The 20,820-nt window shown below is 41.2% G+C and overlaps 1 protein-coding gene across 1 annotated transcript in view; it reads left to right on the top strand.

The window, feature by feature from the left end:
* Nucleotides 1–20,820, top strand: part of LOC132419366 (formin-2-like) — a 312,831-nt gene that overhangs the window by 71,236 nt on the left and 220,775 nt on the right. Inside the window, exon 3 of the mRNA XM_060003288.1 lies at nucleotides 14,118–14,265. Within this exon, the coding sequence (XP_059859271.1) occupies nucleotides 14,118–14,265 (148 nt within the window). The remainder of the gene's footprint in view (nucleotides 1–14,117; nucleotides 14,266–20,820) is intronic.

Genomic DNA, 20,820 nt, shown 5'->3' with positions numbered 1-20,820 from the left:
GCACAGGCTCTGGATGCGCAGGCTCAGCGGCCATGGCTCACGGGCCCAGCCGCTCTGCGGCATGTGGGATCCTCCTGGACCAGGGCACGAACCCGTGTCCCCTGCATCGGCAGGCGGACTCTCAACCACTGCACCACCAGGGAAGCCCTGTTTGTGCTTTTGGTGTCATATCTATAGAATCATTGCCAAGACCAATATTGAGGAGCTTCCTCCCTATGTTTTCTTCTAGGAGTTTTATGGTTTCAGGTCTTAATGTTTAAGTCTTTGATTCATTTTTTTTAAACATCTTTATTGGAGTATAATTGCTTTACAATGATGTGTTAGTTTCTGCTTTATAACAAAGTGAATCAGCTATACATATATATCTATCCCCATATCTCCTCTGATTCATTTTTTTAACATCTTTATTGGAGTATAATTGCTTTACAATGGTATGTTAGTTTCAACTTCACAACAAAATGAATCAGTTATATATATACATACGTTCCCATATCTCTTCCCGCTTGCGTCTCCCTCCCTCCCACCCTCCCTATTGCACCCCTCCAGGCGGTCACAAAGCACCGAGCTGATCTCCCTGTGCTATGTGGCTGCCTCCCACTAGCTATCTACCTTACGTTTGGTAGTGTATATATGTCCATGCCTCTCTCTCGCTTTGTCACAGTTTACCCTTCCTCCTCCCCTTATGCTCAAGTCCATTCTCTAGTAAGTCTGTGTCTTTATTCTTGTTTCACCCCTAGGTTTTTCATGACATTTTTCTTTTTCTTAAACTCCATATATATGTGTTAGCATATGGTATTTGTCTCTCTCTTTCTGACTTACTTCACTCTGTATGACAGACTCTAGGTCTATCCACCTCATTACAAATAGCTCAATTTCGTTTCTTTTTATGGCTGAGTAATATTCCATTGTATATATGTGCCACATCTTCTTTATCCATTCATCCGATGATGGACACTTAGGTTGTTTCCATCTCCGGGCTATTGTAAATAGAGCTACAGTGAACATTGTGGTACATGACTCTTTTTGAATTATGGTTTTCTCAGGGTATATGCCCAGTAGTGGGATTGCTGGGTCATATGGTAGTTCTATTTGTATTTTTTTAAGGAACCTCCATACTGTTCTCCACAGTGGCTGTATCAATTTACATTCCCACCAACAGTGTAAGAGGGTTCCCTTTTCTCGACACCCTCTCCAGCATTTATTGTTTCTAGATTTTTTTTTTGTTTTTTTTTTTGTTTGTTTCTAGATTTTTTGATGATGGCCATTCTGACTGGTGTGAGATGATATCTCATTGTAGTTTTGATTTGCATTTCTCTAATGATTAGTGATGTTGAGCATTCTTTCATGTGTTTGTTGGCAGTCTGTATATCTTCTTTGGAGAAATGTCTATTTAGGTCTTCTGCCCATTTTTGGATTGGATTGTTTGTTTTTTTGTTATTAAGCTGCATGAACTGCTTATAAATTTTGGAGATTAATCCTTTGTCAGTTGCTTGATTTGCAAATATTTTCTCCCATTCTGAGGGTTGTCTTTTGGTCTTGTTTATGGTTTCCTTTGTTGCACAAAAGCTTTGAAGTTTCATTAGGTCCCATTTGTTTATTTTTGTTTTTATTTCCATTTCTCTAGGAGGTGGGTCAAAGAGGACCTTGCTGTGATTTATGTCATAGAGTGTCCTGCCTATGTTTTCCTCTAAGAGTTTGATAGTTTCTGGCCTTACATTTAGGTCTTTAATCCATTTTGAGCTTATTTTTTAAGTGTATGGTGTTAGGGAGTGATCTAATCTCATACTTTTACATGTAGCTGTCCAGTTTTCCCAGCACCACTTATTGAAGAGGCTGTCCTTTCTCCACTGTACATTCCTGCCTCTTTTATCAAAGATAAGGTGACCATATGTGCGTGGGTTTATCTCTGGGCTTTCTATTCTGTTCCATTGATCTATATTACTGTTTTTGTGCCAGTACCATACTGTCTTGATTACTGTAGCTTTGTAGTATAGTCTGAAGTCAGGAAGCCTGATTCCTCCAGCTCCATTTTTCATTCTCAAGATTACTTTAGCTATTCGGGGTCTTCTGTGTTTCCATACAAATTGTGAAATTTTTTGTTCTAGTTCTGTGAAAAATGCCAGTGGTAGTTTGATAGGGATTGCATTGAATCTGTACATTGCTTTGGGTAGTAGAGTCATTTTCACAATGTTGATTCTTCCAATCCAAGAACATGGTATATCTCTCCATCTATCTGTATCATCTTTAATTTCTTTCATCAGTGTCTTATAATTTTCTGCATACAGGTCTTTTGTCTTCTTAGGTAGGTTTATTCCTAGATATTTTATTCTTTTTGTTGCAATGGTAAATGGGAGTGTTTTCTTGATTTCACTTTCAGATTTTTCATCCTTAGTGTATAGGAATGCCAGAGATTTCTGTGCATTAATTTTGTATCCTGCTACTTTACAAAATTCATTGATTAGCTCTCGTAGTTTTCTGGTAGCATCTTTAGGATTCTCTATGTATAGGATCATGTCATCTGCAAACAGTGACAGCTTTACTTCTTCTTTTCCGATTTGGATTCCTTTTATTTCCTTCTCTTCTCTGATTGCTGTGGCTAAAACTTCCAAAACTATGTTGAATAAGAGTGGTGAGAGTGGGCAACCTTGTCTTCTTCCTGATCTTAGTGGAAATGCTTTCAGTTTTTCACCATTGAGGACGATGTTGGCTGTGGTTTGTCATATATGGCCTTTATTATATTGAGGAAAGTTCCCTCTATGCCTACTTTCTTCAGGGTTTTTATCATAAATGGGTGTTGAATTTTGTCAAAAGCTTTCTCTGCATCTATTGAGAGGATCATATGGTTTTTCTCCTTCAATTTGTTAATATGGTGTATCACGTTGATTGATTTACGTATATTGAAGAATCCTTGCGTTCCTGGAATAAACCCCACTTGATCATGGTGTATGATCCGTTTAATGTGCTGTTGGATTCTGTTTGCTAGTATTTTGTTGAGGATTTTTGCATCTAAGTTCATCAGTAATATTGGCCTGTAGTTTTCTTTCTTTGTGACATCCTTGTCTGGTTTTGGTATCAGGGTGATGGTGGCCTCATATAATGAGTTGGGGAGTGTTCCTCCCTCTGCTATATTTTGGAAGAGTTTGAGAAGGATAGGTGATAGCTCTTCTCTAAATGTTTGATAGAATTCGCCTGTGAAGCCATCTGGTCCTGGGCTTTTGCTTGTTGGAAGATTTTTAATCACAGTTTCAATTTCAGTGCTTGTGATTGGTCTGTTCATATTTTCTATTTCTTCCTGATTCAGTCTTGGCAGGTTGTGCCTTTCTAAGAATTTGTCCATTTCTTCCAGGTTGTCCATTTTATTGGCATAGAGTTGCTTGTAGTAATCTCTCATGATCTTTTGTATTTCTGCAGTGTCAGTTGTTGTTTCTGCTTTTTCATTTCTAATTCTATTGATTTCAGTCTTCTCCCTTTTTTTCTTGATGAGTCTGGCTAATGGTTTATCAATTTTGTTTATCCTTTCAAAGAACCAGCTTTTAGTTATATTGATCTTTGCTATCATTTCCTTCATTTCTTTTTCATTTATTTCTGATCTGATTTTTATGATTTCTTTCCTTCTGCTAACTTTGGGGTTTTTTTTGTTCTTCTTTCTCTAATTGCTTTAGGTGCAAGGTTAGGTTGTTTATTTGAGATGTTTCCTGTTTCTTAAGGTAGAATTGTATTGCTATAAACTTCCCTCTTAGAACTGCTTTTGCTGCATCCCATAGATTTTGAGTCGTCGTGTCTCCATTGTCATTTGTTTCTAGGTATTTTTTGATTTCCTCTTTGATTTCTTCAGTGATCACTTCGTTATTAAGTAGTGTATTGTTTAGCCTCCATGTGTTTGTATTTCTTACAGATGTTTTCCTGTAATTGATATCTAGTCTCATAGCGTTGTGGTCGGAAAAGATACTTGGTACAATTTCAATTTTCTTAAATTTACTAAGGCTTGATTTGTGACCCAAGATATGATCTATCCTGGGGAATGTTCCATGAGCACTTGAGAAAAATGTGCATTCTGTTGTTTTTGGATGGATTGTCCTATAAATATCAATGAAGTCCATCTTGTTTAATGTATCATTTGAAGCTTGTGCTTTCCTTATTTATCTTCATTTTGGATGATCTGTCCATCGGTGAAAGTGGGGTGTTAAAATCCCCTACTATGAATGTGTTACTGTCGATTTCCCCTTTTATGGCTGTTAGTATTTGCCTTATGTATTGAGGTGCTCCTATGTTGGGTGCATAAATATTTACAATTGTTATATCTTCTTCTGGGATCGATCCCTTGATCATTATGTTGTGTTCTTCTCTGTCTCTTCTAATAGTCTTTATTTTAAAGTCTATTTTGTCTGATATGAGAATTGCTACTCCAGGTTTCTTTTGGTTTCCATTTGCATGAAATACCTTTTTCCATCCCCTTACTTTCAGTCTGTATGTGTCTCTAGGTCTGAAGTGGGTCTCTTGTAGACAGCAAATATATGCGTCTTGTTTTTGTATCCATTCAGCCAATCTGTGTCTTTTGGTGGGAGCATTTACATTTAAGGTAATTATCGATATGTATGTTCCCATTCCCATTTTCTTAATTGTTTTGGGTTCGTTATTGTAGGTCTTTTCCTTCTTTTGTATTTCTTGCCTAGAGAAGTTCCTTTAGCAGTTGTTGTAGAGCTGGTTTGGTGGTGCTGAACTCTCTCAGCTTTTGCTTGTCTGTAAAGGTTTTAATTTCTCCATCAAATCTGAATGAGATCCTTGCTGGGTAGAGTAATCTTGGTTGCAGGTTTTTCTCCTTCATCACTTTCAATATGTCCTGCCACTCCCTTCTGGCTTGCAGAGTTTCTGCTGAAAGATCAGCTGTTAACCTTTTGGGGATTCCCTTGTGTGTTATTTGTTGTTTTTCCCTTGCTGCTTTTAATATGCTTTCTTTGTATTTAATTTTTGACAGTTTGATTAATATGTGTCTTGGCGTATTTCTCCTTGGATTTATCCTGTATGGGACTCTCTGTGCTTCCTGGACTTGATTAACTATTTCCTTTCCCATATTAGGGAAGTTTTCAACTATAATCTCTTCAAATATTTTCTCAGTTCCTTTCTTTCTCTCTTCTTCTTCTGGAACCCCTATAATTCGAATGTTGGTGCATTGAATGTTGTCCCAGAGGTCTCTGAGACTGTCCTCAGTTCTTTTCATTCTTTTTTCTTTATTCTGCTCTGCATTAGTTATTTCCACTATTTTATCTTCCAGGTCACTTATCCATTCTTCTGCCTCAGTTATTCTGCTATTGATCCCATCTAGAGTATTTTTCATTTCATTTATTGTGTTGTTCATCATTGTTTGTTTCATCTTTAGTTCTTCTAGGTCCTTGTTAACTGATTCTTGCATTTTGTCTATTCTATTTCCAAGATTTTGGATCATCTTTACTATCATTATTCTGAATTGTTTTTCAGGTAGCCTGCCAATTTCCTCTTCATTTGTTAGGTCTGGTGGGTTTTTATCTTGCTCCTTCATCTGCTGTGTCTTTTTCTGTCTTTTCATTTTGTTTATCTTACTGTGTTTGGGGTCTCCTTTTTGCAGGCTGAAGGTTCGTAGTTCCTGTTGTTTTTTGTGTCTGTCCCCAGTGGCTAAGGTTGGTTCAGTGGGTTGTGTAGGCTTCCTGGTGGAGGGGACTAGTGCCTGTGTTCTGGTGATTAAGGCTGGATCTTGTCTTTCTGGTGGGCAGGTCCACGTCTGGTGGTGTGTTTTGGGGTGTCTGTAGACTTATTATGATTTTGGGCAGCCTCTGTGCTAATGGGTGGGGTTGTGTTCCTGTCTTGCTAGTTGTTTGGCATAGGATGTCCAACACTGTAGCTTGCTGGTTGTTGAGTGAAGCTGGGTGCTGGCGTCGAGATGTAGATCTCTGGGAGATTTTCACCGTTTGATATTATGTGCAGCTGGGAGGCCTCTTGTGGACCAGTGTCCTGAAGTTGGCTCTCCCACCTCAGAGGCACAGCACTAACTCCTGGCTGCAGCACCAAGAGCCTTTTATCCACACCGCTCCTTAATTTGGGATGATTCGTTGTCTATTCATGTATTCCTGAGATGCAGGGTACATCAAGTTGATTGTGGAGCTTTAATCCGCTGCTTCTGAGGCTGCTGGGAGAGATTTCCCTTTCTCTTCTTTGTTCACACAGCTCCCAGGGGCTCAGCTTTGGATTTGGCCCCGCCTGTGCGTGTAGGTTGCCGGAGGGCATCTGTTCTTTGCTCAGACAGGACGGGGTTAAAGGAGCCGCTGATTCGGAGGCTCTGGCTCACTCAGGCCGGGGGGGTAGGGAGGGTCTCGGAGTGCGGGGCGGGCCTGCGCGGCAGAGGCCGGCTTGTCGTTGCTAGCCTGAGGCGCGCCGTGCGTTCTCCCGGGGGAGTTGTGCCTGGATCCCGGGACCCTGGCAGTGGCGGGCTCCACAGGCTCCCCGGAAGGGGGTGTGGATAGTGACCTGTGTTCGCACACAGGCTTCTTGGTGGCGGCAGCAGCGGCCTTAGTGTCTCATGTCTGTCTCTGGGCTCCGCACTTTTAGCCGCGGCTCGCGCCCGTCTCTGGAGCTCTCTTAAGCAGCGTTCTTAATCCCCTCTCCTCGTGCACCAGGAAACAAAGAGGGAAGAAAAAGTCTCTTGCCTCTTCGGCAGGTCCAGACTTTTCCCCGGACTCCCTCCCAGCTAGCCACGGTGCACTAACGCCCTGCAGGCTGTGTTCACGCCGCCAACCTCAGTCCTCTCCCTGGGATCCGACCGAAGCCCGAGCCGCAGCTCGCAGCCCCACCCGCCCCGTCGGGCAAACAGACAAGCCTCTCTGCTGGTGAGTGCCGGTCGGCCGCGATCCTCTGCGCTGGAATCTCCCCTTTGCCCTCCGCACCCCTGTTGCTGTGCTCTCCTCCGCGGCTCCGAAACTCCCGCACTCCGCCACCCGCAGCCTCTGCCCGCGAAGGGGCTTCCTAGTGTGTGGACACTTTTCCTCCTTCACAGTTCCCTCCCGCTGGTGCAGGACCCGTCCCTATCCTTTTGTCTCTGTTTATTTTTTTCTTTTGCCCTAACCAGGTACGTGGGGGGTTCCTTGCCTTTTGGGAGGTCTGAGGTCTTCTGCCAGCGTTCAGTAGGTGCTCCGTAGGAGTTGTTCCACGCGTAGATGTCTCTCTCTTTTTTAAACATAAATAACACTGAAATAAATATATAGTAGTATATAAATATTTTTTACACATTACTGATTTATTTTACCCTTAGGGAAAACTTCTATAAGTAGAATTGCTGGTTCCAAAGGGATCAATATTTTAATTTCTTAAAAATTAATGAATTTTTAATTGAAGTATATTTGATTTACAGTGTTGTGTTAATTTCTAGTATACAGCAAAGTGTTTTATATACACACATGCGTATATTTTTCTTAAGATTCTTTTACGTTACAGGTTATTACAGAATATTGAATTTGATTCCCTGTGCTATACAGTATGTTCTTGTTGGTTATCTATATATATAGTACTGTGTATTACAGTAGTGTGTATCTGTTTACCCCCAAAATTTAATTTATCCCTCCCACTGCGTAGTAACTGTGAGTCGGCCTTCTATGTCTGTGAGTCGTTTCTGTTTTGTAAATAAGTTCATTTTTATCATTTTTTAGATTCCATATGAAAGTGACATCATATGATATTTGTCTTTCTCTTTCTGACTTACTTCACTTAGTATGATCATCTGTAGGTTCATTGATGTTGCTGCAAACAGCATTATTTCATTCCTTTTTATGGCTGAATAATATTCCATTGTATATGTTACCACATCTTCTTTATCCATTCATCTGTTGATGGACACTTAGGTTGCTTCCATTTCTTGGCTGTTGTAAATAGTGCTGCTCTGAACATAGGAGTGCATGTATCGTTTTGAATTAGAGTTTTCTCCGGATATATGTTCAGCAGTGGGATTGCAGGATCATATGATAATTCTGTTTGTAGTTTTTTAAGGAACCTCCATACTGTTCTCCAAAGTGGCTGCACAACTTACATTCCCATCAAGAGTGCAGGCGGTTTCCCTTTTCTCCACACCTTCTCCAGCATTTGTTATTTGCAGACTTTCTGATGATGGCCGTTCTGACTGGTGTGAGGTGGTACCTCATTGTAGTTTTGATTTGCATTTCTCTAATGATTAGTGATGTGGAGCATCTTTTCATGTGCCCATTGGCCATCTGTATGTCTTCTTTGGAGAAATGTCTATTTAGGTCTTCTTTTTTTTTTTTTTTTGCGGTACGCGGGCCTCTCACTGTTGTGGCCTCTCCCGTTGCGGAGGACAGGCTCCAGACGCACAGGCTCAGCGGCCATGGCTCACGGGCCCAGCTGCTCTGTGGCATGTGGGATCTTCCCGGCCCCATATCTGTGGTTCCTGTCTATGTGCAGTTTCAATCAGACACAGACCGTGGAGCATGGCAGTATTTATAACCCCATGTAAGTGCACCCTCTCAATTCAAACCCACATTGTTCAAGGGTCAGTGTCCTCTTCCAGGGTTGTAATTTCTTATTTAATTATGAACCAGGGGTGCTTTGGGAAGTCACATTCACATGTTCTGTCAAGAGCTGATTAAATGGCTACAGTATAATATTAACTGTGTCATGATTGTGGCAAAAATGTAAATTATCAGTTTGAAAATGATGCAATAGTTTACAAAGTCTACACTATGTTAGTATGAAATCATGTGCAGTATGATTACAGCTGTAGAATATATTAAAAGAAGGATTAGAAAATATTACACCCAGTGGATGCTGTTGTGTATAGTATTGATTATTTATTGTTTTTTATCTCCCCTTTTTCAAAACGAATCTGTATAGTTTGCTGTTGTTTTTTAACGATTAAATGATCAATGCAAACCAAAATACTGTGAGTACAGTTCAGTCTACTCTCAGTGCATCTACTGTTTTATCCTTCCGGTCATAAAATGTTCAAATGAGTTAAAGTAGATAAATGGATTTTCCATCAATCCCCTAACATTAATAATGTGTTCATCACCACCTTATTCCAAATAGTATTTACAATGATTAGTAAGAAAAGTAAGATATGGTAAAATAGTAAAATTCAGCCATGAGTGCAGAAAAGAAAAAAAAAAGACAAAACTAAGCTGCGGGGGGGAACGTAAATGGAGGTAGGAATGAGGCTAATCAGAAGCATACATTCTGGAACTGGAAAACACGTGGCATGTGGGCCATATACCTATTTCAGATTTTCCAATAGCCAGAACAAAAAACACATCGCGTCCATGGCATTAACAAAGCACAAATAAACTCAGTACCATCCAGGTATTTAATTCCTCAAATGAAGCTGTGAAGTTCCAAGATGAGACCTTTGATCCTCAGAACCCTTCTCCTGAGAGTGCTATGGAAGGGGATGGACACACCCTCCGTGTACTCTCTGAGGGCCTGCTGTATTGTTCTTAGTGGTCACGCCCAGGCTCAGCTGGCTGGAGCAGTTCTTGAGGCTAGTGTGACCAGGTGCAGGCTGAGAGCTGTCTGCTGGCCTGACACAGATTTTTCTCTGTACTCCAGGGATGAATAGCGTGCATGTAAAGAAATGGTCGTGTGCCGTACTTCGTGGCAATTTTCTACTTTTGTTGCCCTCAGTCAAACTTTCGATGTTTGTTAGGAGAATGCACTTGCTGGGATGTCTGGGATACACGGACTGTATTTACCACTCAAATAGACACCTTTTGGCCTTGAAAGACAGACAGTGGAGCTGAGGCAGTGCTGAGACCTGAGGAGGTGAAGAGCCCAGACTAGGATTGTTCCCACATGCAGGGCAGCCCATGGCCACGCACTGACACGTCCTAGGAGTGTCATAGGAAGGGTGGCCACACCTCTCAGGGAGTAATCTAGATCCTCCCCCATGCACAGAGCGAAGGCACGGTTAACAGAAACGTTACTAAATATTATCATAAGGTGACAACCAAATCCTCATCTTGACTACAGCAGTTTCAACAAAGCACTCTTAGAACGCCTCACTTCAGTTGCTACAATTTTCTAGTGGGCCCTCTAAAATAAACTCTTTGTGAATTGCAGCTCTGAATTATTTGGGGGGTCATCATTTATAGGCCAGTTAAAAGATGGGGAAATATCTGCTGAAAGAAACTGTTTTCTTTTTTGGGATCACTAGGTTGTGGCCTGTTTATGCCACTTTCAGGTTGTGATTTTACATATTCTGATCTGCCTAAGGTTGAAAGCATGTATTTGTTTTCTTTAATAGGAATAAATGATCCAGTTCAACAAAAATAAAAACAGACTTTAAGAATTTAAGGCGGTGGAGTAGTGTCAGGGAAAAGTGTTCCTGTTTTAACTCATATAAAACTATGGTGTAATTTGTTAAAAGACACTTTTATTGATCTTGACTCTTCCAATTCCTTAATACTCATTGTGTCTGTTATGTATACAGAATAAAACCAGCGGAAAACAAGGGGTATAGGATGTGGTTGGTGACTGGTGGCAGGAAGCTTGCATATTCTACTTGGGAAAATAACACATAACATGTCTGAAAGGTTAAACAGAAATACAACAGAGAAAAAGACATGGGTGGATGGTTGAGGAAATGCCACAGGGCAGTTGTTAATTGAATTCAAAACTTAGTGACAATCAGCACAAATGCCAAGGGAACTTTGCCGACTACACTTTGCTCACCTAGATTCTCAAAATATAGCAAAGATTTCGTGCTGGTTCAACAACCACATGGTGTTGTGTACATTTGATGACAATATTTAATTCCTCTAAAAGGACTTTTTAAAATACAGGAAATGTGTGATTATTCTAATGAAACATAGATTAAAAAAATCAAAACAAGTAGTAGTCGTGGTGCTTATACTTGAATCACACCATGTGGTTTTCATAGCTCTTTCCACATAGTGTTTGCACCCGTCTCACTCCAGTCCTGCGAAAAAGACAAGAGCAGGCAGTTTTCCTGAATTACTGGTGAGAACACTGAGGCCTCATAAAGTTAAGAGATTTGTCTGGGGTACAGCAGTGATTATATCCTAGGAGTTTTATCTGCTCCATATGTTTCTTTATATGGTATAGTTGTGAATAGGTTTAGATATAATGGATCACTTGATACCTTTGTTTTCCATTTGATGCACACGAAATACCCTTCTGGTACCTTGTTAATAAGCAGATGAAGAAAATGAGATCCCTAGCTCCAGCTGCTGCTCATGTTGACAAACCATCTCTTTTGTTTTCTCCTTTTATCTGACAAATTCGTTAATTCAGTAGACATTAAGTGGCTTTTATGGAGTCGTCTTAATATTCTCAAGTGCTTGGGGAGATTTACAGAACTTGTGTACACATCTCATGTGCTGAAGGAGTTCAGGCAGTTGAGGGGTGACGAGCTACATTCAAGACCGTGTTCGGTCACTGATCTGGATCACGTGCTGGTAGCTGTCAACATAAGGGGTGGCCGGCGTCCTGTCGGAGCTGTGACTTGGGAGTGGGGAGGGCATACCCCAGCTAGACTTAATCATCGGTTAGATTCCATGGGTGGGGAGGCTAAGTGGGACCTTCTAGTGGAGTGGAGCTTGATTTAGGAAATGCGGGGAGATGAATCTGGGAGGATGAATGGGAGGAATATAGAAAAACTTAAATGACAGGTCAAAGAGTTGACATCTGATTCTGTAGATGTTAAAGAGCCATGCAAGAGCTTTGTGTTTGCTTCTTCTCTCCTCGTGGAGCCACACGATGAAGGAGAGGTTTTGTCATCACAGAGCTGTAATGTATTCCAGTCCTGGGGTGGGGCTGAAAGACTGAAGGACTGGCCGGGCTGTTCTGGCATTTGCAGAGTGCTTGTAGCAAGCTTCGTTTTTCAGTGAGCGATGAAATCCTGAGTGCAAACATTTGTCCCCCTAGCTGCTGGTGCTGCCTCTTTTATATGGAGCAGATGAAGTCCAAGGCTGAGTGGGTTTACTATTAGGATGGTGACGCTAAGTCAGAGTTCCCCTTTTAGGAAACATACCTCTTGCTCCCCTGTCAGCGAGTGCTTGACTGCTCCTTACATGGAAGGTTCAGGTGATATGGACACGAGGACGGCAGGATTCTGTGCCGAGTGGTTGCCGACAGCCTGGGAGTTGCTTCCTAGACCAGCGCTGGATGCAGCACCGTCAGGGCATCGAGACTTGACCTCGCCCCTTGCCCATGTCTTACCTTGTTCTTGTAAGAATGATGTCTGATGTTTCTGCTGGTCCATATTCATTGAATTCCTTTATTTTACCAATGAGAGCTCATTTCTAATATCACGCTAATTAAACCACTCATTTTGCGAATGAAAAGCTACTTTTTTTTTAACTAAAGTATTGTTGATTTACAGTGTTGTGCCCATCTCTGCTGTACAGCAATGTGAGTCAGTTATACACATATAGACATTTTTTTATATTAGTTTCCATTATAGTTTATCACAGGATATTCAGTATAGTTCCCTGTGCTATACCGTAGGACCCTGTTGTTTATCCATTCTAAATGTAATAGTTTGCATCTACCAACCCCAAACTCCCAATCCATCCCTCCCCCACTCCCCTCCCCCTTGGCAACCACAAGTGTGTTCTCTTTGTCTATGAGTCTGTTTCTGTTTCATAGATAAGTTCATTTAGATTTAGATTCCACATATAAGTGATATATGATATTTGTCTTTATCTTTCTGACTTTCTTCACTTAGTATGATAATCTCTAGGTCTGTCCTTGTTGCTGCAAATGGCATTATTTCGTTGCTTTTTATGGCTGAGTAATATTCCATTGTATATATGTACCACATCTTCTTTATCCATTCATCCGTTGATGGACATTTAGGTTGTTTCCATGATTTGGCTATTGTCAACAGTGCTGGAAAAGCTACTTTTAATATTCAGTAGGCCAAATAGCAAAGTCTCTGGTGTCAATCAAGGTATGAATACTTGAAAGATGTGACTGGCTGAAATGCTGGCCAGGTCTGCATCGGGACCCTTCCAATTCAATATCACTGACCCAGGAATCTGAGTTCTCAGTTAGGGCCAGTGACTGTCCCTAAAGGTGAAGTTTAAACTAAATGATCTATACATTGTATTTTACTGTTGACACTGAAGAATATTTTATGGAGTTCTTAAATTAACTTGTTAAACAAATTACAGAAATATCAGTGCCTCTCCATCCATTCACTCAAGGTCACAATTTCAGCATGGTGGTTGCAGCATGTTTTTTGTTATTCTCTCGGCTTTACTTTTTATGTTGATCAAAAGGTTTAGGGAAATATACCTGTAAGGAAGGAAGACGTCACGAAGAGAACTCAGGGCTTGTGTACATTGCGAGCCTGCGTCCTGAAGCAGCTGTGACCCTGAAATCCTAGCGGGCAGTTTCGCAAGGTGTTCACGGGCCTTGGTGTGGCGTCTTTTGTGAGGTTCCCACTTGGCTTCCTGGCACGAGGTGTAGTTATGAGCCTGCTTCTCATTCTGTCTGGATTCTGTTGGTCTGCAGCTGGGAAGAGCTTTCTTTGCCAGATCCCTGCCCAGTTCTTTTTTTCTTGGCAGGTTCATTTACCTTTTTTTTTTCATAGTTTGTCTCCCAAACAGTCCCCAACCTGGAACCATGATAATCAGTTTCCTGGGCTTCCTACTCTTGAAGGTGAGGAAGCTGTTATGGTCCTTCATGCCCAGCACTGCCTGTTCTCTGACCTTGCCACAAGTGTTTAAACAGATTTCAAAGGGACATCGTATTCCAGTGCATTGAAGATGCCTCATCAGGGAGCTCTGTGATTGAGTGGGTTTTCTGACCTTGTAATTACATGTAGGCCCACATGGCCTCCTACCCCCAAAGACAGAGACTTAAATCTTACCATAGAATAGAATTTGCAACAGGTATGGTTATGGAAATGAAAAGACCGTGAGAAGGAATGTTTATGTGATGAATCTACACTGACTTGTATTAAATGCTGTTTAATGTTTTATGGATGTTTGCTTGTATATATATGCACACCACACGTATGTTTATGATAGAAATGATGTTGCAAATATCAATCAAGAAGACTCCATTTTTTTCATGATTGAATTAAAATAGCTTATTATTTTTTTTTTTTTGAAATATAGCAAGATCAACTTTACACCTGGGCTGCAGTTAGTCAACCTACACACTCACTGGATTATATAGAAGGGCAGTTTCCCAGGAGAGTCCCAGCTGCTTGGCCACCGTCTAAACCTCTTGATGAAGAACACAGGCCCAAGGATGCTGACACAGGTAGGGCCCCGGGAAGAGTGAATATTCTGAAAGTAACATCGAATAACTGTGCAGTACCTACTGGGTATTGAGTCTGGATTTCCCTTCAGGTATTTCTTAGATTATAATCTGCATATAACTCAAGCTAAATCACTGGGAAGCTTGTTAAATTGAAAATTCTTATGCCCCATCTTCAAGGCTGCTGAGTTCTGGGGAACGGGACCCTGGGTTGTCCAGTTACCACAGTGTATATAAAGTCCGGGAACCACTGCTTCGGGGTCCTGCTGTGGCCACCAACCTGGGGGAAGCTGCACACTCCGCATGGGCTGAGAGCTCGGAAAGGAACTTTCTGCCTACTGGCTTCAAAGGTGGTGGCCACCATACCTCTTTCCCCTGTCTCTTCCCTTACTGCTTTCTTTGAACTTTTCTTCCTTTTTTTCTTTGCCTTCAGAGATAACTGACAGAGGCAAAATAGAGAAACATGTTTTACTAAATCTAAATTTTAAGTAATTAAAAAAATTGTTCAGTGTTCAGATGTAATATTTTTCTAAAAAATATTTCCTTTTGGTTTTTTTTCTCTTGGTCTCTTGTGTCATCCTAAAATATTTTGTGTTATTTTTGAAGTATTTTGAAGGTAACATGAGATTAATGTCAGCTTTATATGGAGCCTGAAGCTAGGAAAGCACTTTGTATTTATTGTATTGAATTAAGAATCCTATTTTTGTAACAATGTTTTTATGGAATTTGGTTGTTTATCATTATCTAACTCATGAGCTCCCTTTAAAGCCAACAATGACCCACACTGTCAGGGACTTTATTCTAGGCTCCTGCCCAAAGGTATGCAGAGGGGCCTAGTGCTTATAACCTCTGTTTTTCTCCCAGTCCTGGAGCGATGCATTTACCTGTTTCTTCTTTGCACTGAGGCACTTAATGGGGGCCCACACCTAATGCTGCATGTCCCCCTTTCACTGTCTGATGCTTTTGAAACACTGCTTAGTGTTTACTTGGTGGACTATACTCCCTGAAATGAACCACATACAAGAGATGCAATGTAGGACATGTGTTCTGTGTAGGGCTCTGAGATTCCTGTGGTGCAGAGAACAGTTGATCAAGGGCCAAGGTAGACCTTCAGAGATGAGGGGGTTGCTGACATAATAACACATGAAAAAAACAAGCACATAAAAGCAAATTTAGTTTTAAAAGGAAAAGCATATAACTAAAATAATGATCACATTAAATACACTATTTTATTTGTTTATGTTAAAAATTACTTACTGGTTAGGAAATAACTAGGTGTAGATATAGTAGAATCAGTCAATTTCAATGAGTTATTTTAACAGTTGTTCTTATCTGTGTTTTACATCATTGATTAGGATGATGTTTTCATTTTTTTCTTCCCTAGTGTGTCTACTTCTCTCAATTTTAACTGAAACATTTTATGTTACTGATTTTATTGTATACTGGAGGAACACTAGATGGAAAGTTAATTAGTGATCATCTGAATTTTAGTTTGGTAGGAGATGATAGTCGGAATTGATGTCAGGAAGTTTGTAACCTAGTTTTTTCTTCATTATTTGATGTAGCTTGCAAAATGCCAGAGCAGCAATTTTTAATATAACAACTTGTCTCCTTTTAAAATATGCCTTCTTGAAGAGGATGATGGAGGTAAGTAGAAAATAGTTTAATGTAGTGACTTGTTTTTCTCCAATTGATCTGTTTTAAACCCAACAGCCCAACAGCTGTTTTGTCCAAATTGTCTAATGGCCCTTCTAAACTTTTCTTGCTGTGAATCCATGGGGCATTCTCATTCTGGGGCATTCACTTTCCCTGTCGTAGGCAAGCAGTCAGTTGTAAGAGTGAGAATGTAGATAATGTAGTAAAAACTGTGCATCGAGTCTACTGTTTTAAAAAAAATAGGTATGAATTGTAGTCTTCGATAATGTGATTATTAAAAGTGATAAACTATTTCCAGTGCACTTGACTGTGATTGGTGCAAGGGTGTCAAGGCTAAAATCACTGTTTGCAGCATCTGGTCCCTTTCAGTTTTGACTTAAAGAGCTCAATGACTTTTTTTCTTTTTGAAGAAGAAAGACTTGTGGTTCCATCTTAAAAAATTGCCAACTTGGTTTTTCTTTTTTTTCCCCTTTTGGCTCTTCTCCACACTGGTTACTACTCCACATGTCTGGCTAATTCAGATTCGTGGTGCTGCCTTTCTCGGAAAACTCACTTTTGTTTTTCCATGATCCATTTTGTGAAACGGGTTTTTCTCCAACTTCACCTATTGATGTAGAAACGGGCCCTCTGCTATGTGAGTCTGAGTGAAGAGGCTGCGGTGAAGCCTCGAGGGCTGTGGATTCCTGGGAATCTTCGGCTCCCAGCCTGTTCCCTGCAGCCTGTCTACATTGCCTTCACAGTGGAGCCTGACTGTCTGAAGTCTGTAGAATGTTTCCTGGAAGGACAAGGCTGGAAGGAAGTTGGGAAGCAATGTGCTTGCTCCAGAAGTTTGTGGCAGAAATTGTAATAAGAAGAAAACTTTTTACTTACCTTGTTTTCTCTTTCTCTTTACTCTCTTCATTTTCCTTTACTTATTTGATACAACCCACCTCCCTGCCACAGTGGTTCTTTCTTCTAGAGCCCCGTGGCATTTTATTCATATCTCTATCATGTGGATTATTTAGATATGTAATTTTTCTGTCTCTACATATCTGTCTTCTGTGTAGACTCCTGACATTTCAAGACCTTTGGACACCTATTATATACTTAAATATTTGAGTGAAAAGATGAAGACCTTTTGTTGAAAAAGATAAAAATAAATAAAATATCTACTCAGCATATGAATGCAAGTATCTGATGGAACGCGGTGTGCTGAAACAGCTTGAGGACCGTTTTAGGGGCTCACTACCAAGCTCCAAAAGTTATTCGATAGATTTACACAAAGAGAGAATTAACTTTAGTTTTGAATGTGTGAAGAACAGGGTCAAGATGTCTAGGTGTGAACAGAGACTTGATCATTCTTGGTGTGTCTTTGGAAAATCAAGGCCCTTATCTTCCTTTAAAAATGTGAATGATCAAGAGAGTGAATGGAGGACTTATTTTAGAAAGGCAGTTCTGGATACAAGAAATCCTGGAGGAAAATATGGAAGGAGAGCTGTTAGAAACATGACAAGCTTTTTGTGTAGAAATCTTAAAATATCTGTTTACATGCTGGCTGAAAGAATGGTAACCCACCTTGGCTTCAAAAAAATGATCTGAGCAGCTTATGAATATGTGAGGTGTACAAGAGGATTACAAAGGAAAACAGATTAAACTGAAAGGAATTTAGGATGGGGCAATAAAATGAGGCTAGGGTGAACTAGCATCCTGAAGTGTATTTCAGAAGGACTTGGCAGTTTTTAAAGGTAGTTGAAATTTATGCCTTGGGTTTAAGGTAGAAGGGAAGTGGAAACAAGTCTGTATCACGCCTTGTGTGTCTGTGAAATGAAAAGCAACAGTCCCAGAAGGACAGCTTTGCTGTCCTCTAGTATCCAAAAGAAGGCTTTCTACTGGTTCTTAATAAAGGAGATTCTGTGGGATGAAATGCAAATAACAGCATCCTCACCCTATTTCCAGGTCTGTCCCAGTGTGTTAACACATGTTCACTTGAGGTAAAGCAGAGATTCTGTAAGGGGCCGGGGGATGTTTGATGGCATTCGTCTCTCAAGGAATAAAATGCTCTAGAAGAGATCAACTGTGTCTCCTGGAAATGATTCTCCATGTTAAGTTTTATTTTGATCAGCCTGCATTTCCCCCTTATATGTGCAAGCTAACGCCCATGTGTGGATAACCTTTGTTGGCAATGACGGGCAGATCCAGACTATTAAATAATCAAATATGCAGAATAGTGTTGACTCCTTTTAGGAAAATTACATGTATAACCCCATCTTCATTTGTGGAAGGACAGGGTATACCAGAAGTAAAGACATCTACCATTTGTTAGGCCACTAATCGTAAGTCATTCTATTTAAATGAAATTTAATGAATTCTCTTTCAATTAAATTGACTAGATTTGAATCAAATTGATGTATAGAATTAAAGAAGCATAATTTAGTTATTTTATATAAGTGCATTTCTCACTAAAATGTAAGTTTTTAGAGATTTCTTAGTTCATTTTTCAGAAGGCATATTTTGTATATTTAAAGGGGTGATTTGATTTACTTTCCCTTCTTACCAGAGTGTCATGTCCTGCTTATTTTTCTTGCTGTCCCCTCTACAAATGTAAAACTCATCCACGTATGTTTTGTTTTATAAGTCATAGGCTTACTTGTGATGATAGAGAGATCATTTCTAGAACATATTTGGAATTGTGGGGAGTCCAGAACTGTTTGTGAGGTAACTTTAAAAACATGGAACATTTGAAGTTTTGTCAGGAAGGTTATTTCTCCTACTTTGCTTCACAGTAATATTTTAAAACCAGTCTAGTTTCTTAATCCTTAGGGCAGGTGAGTGGAGGAGTTGGCAGTTAAGATGTGCCCTTGAGAGCTTCCCTGGGTCACTCCGAAAGCAGCTGTCCTGTTGATGAAGGGGGCTGTCTGGACTGTCTTCAGACGCGGGGCTGAGGAGGAGGGGCTCCCGAAAGCTCCAGGCCCTGCGGGGAGGATGTCGGGGTGAGGGCCCGGGGGTTTGCACAAGGGGTCGTCGCTCTGAGGATGCTGGAACCCAGTGGGCTTCTTACCTGCCTGCCCACGGGCTCCCGACTCGGCCGGTGCTCAGAGGCAGCTCACTGGGCGCAGCCCGGGCCCTGGCTTCCCTCTACGGGCAGCGCTTTTTGCGATTTTTCATGCTTCTCTTTACTCTTTCTCTTTCCCTTCCTTCTTTTTTCTCTTTCTTACTTTTATTCTCCCCTATTTTCTTTCTCCTTGACATTTATTTTTCTTTCTTCTCTTGATTATTCTCATTCATTTTCCCCTTGCTTTATAGTTATTCTATACATTTCTTTCACCTTAACATCTTGACCCTCTAGAACTCCTGTACTACAGCTTATGATTTTGAAGAGAATATTTTGACGTATAAATTTCTCCTAGATGTCATGACACACTGATTCAAGGAAGTAAGTGTAGTGAAAGAGGTGAGGGTGGGAGAATGAACTCAATTCAGGTAGCCGTTGAATTAGATAGAGAGAAACTCAAAGTTTAGGTGTAGGTGATCAAAACATTGCAATATTGATAAGTCTTTCTAGTTCATTGTTCTGGTGAGGTGTACACATTCTTTTTACCATCAGAGCCAGAAGTTTGCTTTTTTGGGCAGGTCACGAGGTCTAGGGCTATAGACAAAAGCTGGGAAACCCTGCGTGCGTCTCTAAGGGAAAGAACTATTCGTGACACCCCCAGGAGACCCTGTGGGCTCTTCCTGCACCATCTACATAGAAAGACAGGAAGAGAAAATGTTCTAGTCTGTACAAAGCCCCAGGACTTTGTCTCAAGTCTCCTGTGTTTGGGAGGATTTGGAGGTGACGAAAACCAGCAGAAAGCAAAAGGCATTCAAGACTCTGGATTTGCTTTAATATTAACTGTCCTCGCTTTGATGTTAAAGCTCTTTCTTCAAAACTGGCCAACTCTGGTGTTGTGTTCAGAGTAGAAATTTGTCAGTGTAAGAGACAAACGTTTTGATTAACTTAGTGAAATGCAGTATTTGGGAAAAGGCCTGCATTGTTAATATTCTGTTGCCACAGTGACACGTGTTGGTGAGTGATTATGTCATTGCTGTTCTCAGTGATTTTGTCCTGAAAGATGTTCTCTCAGCTCAGGTGCAGGCCCAGCGTCCACTTTCCTGGGGCTCCTGCTTCGCTTCCATGGTTTCTTCATTCTTTGATCTCTCCTTTCATCTCCTCCCACAACTACTCAACACATATTTTAAACATCTGCGGTGCACCGGGCACTGTTGTGGATGCTGGGGATTCATTAAGAAAGAATCTACGAAGTCTTTCTTCACAGTGTTTGACTTAGTCGGAGGGAGAGTGAAGTCGGCAAACAAGTGAATTCTGCAGGCTTTCCTTAGAGAACCCACACTGTGGAGAGAGAGAGGGAACAGGGTGCTCCCGGGAGCGGGTGGGGGCGGGGTCGCAGAGTGCTCTTGGGAGCGGGTGGGGGTGGGGCCACGGGGGTGCTCCCCGGAGCGGGTGGGGGCGGGGGCAGACATTCTCGCCCTGCCCCCATTGGACATCCTGTGGCCAGAGTGGGGCTGGCGTGTTACAGGGTGTCAGGAAGGCCAGTGTGGCCAGAGCCCTGTGAGCGGGTGTGGAGCCAGAGAGGTTGGGGTGTAGGCAGGTGGAAGGAGGTCCGTGGGCCCAGGTGGAGACGGTGCTTTAATCCAAGTGAAATGAGAACTTTCAATTTAGTTTAGCAATATGTTGTACGATTTAAACCACGACTGCCTTTTATTTTTTCTATGCATTGTCACATACATGTCACATACTAAAATGCTGCTGAATTGGGAAGGTCTGAAGTATCCCTCAGAGCGACAGCTGTGTGCTGTCAGGTGTCTGGTCTGCATGCCAGTCGGGGGCAGGGGGCAGCGTGAAGGTCAGGTGACAGACTCATC

This window comes from Delphinus delphis, unplaced genomic scaffold (genome assembly GCF_949987515.2).
Source record: "Delphinus delphis unplaced genomic scaffold, mDelDel1.2 scaffold_189, whole genome shotgun sequence".
NCBI lineage: Eukaryota > Metazoa > Chordata > Mammalia > Artiodactyla > Delphinidae > Delphinus > Delphinus delphis.
This window is presented reverse-complemented; position numbering and strand designations above follow the sequence as displayed.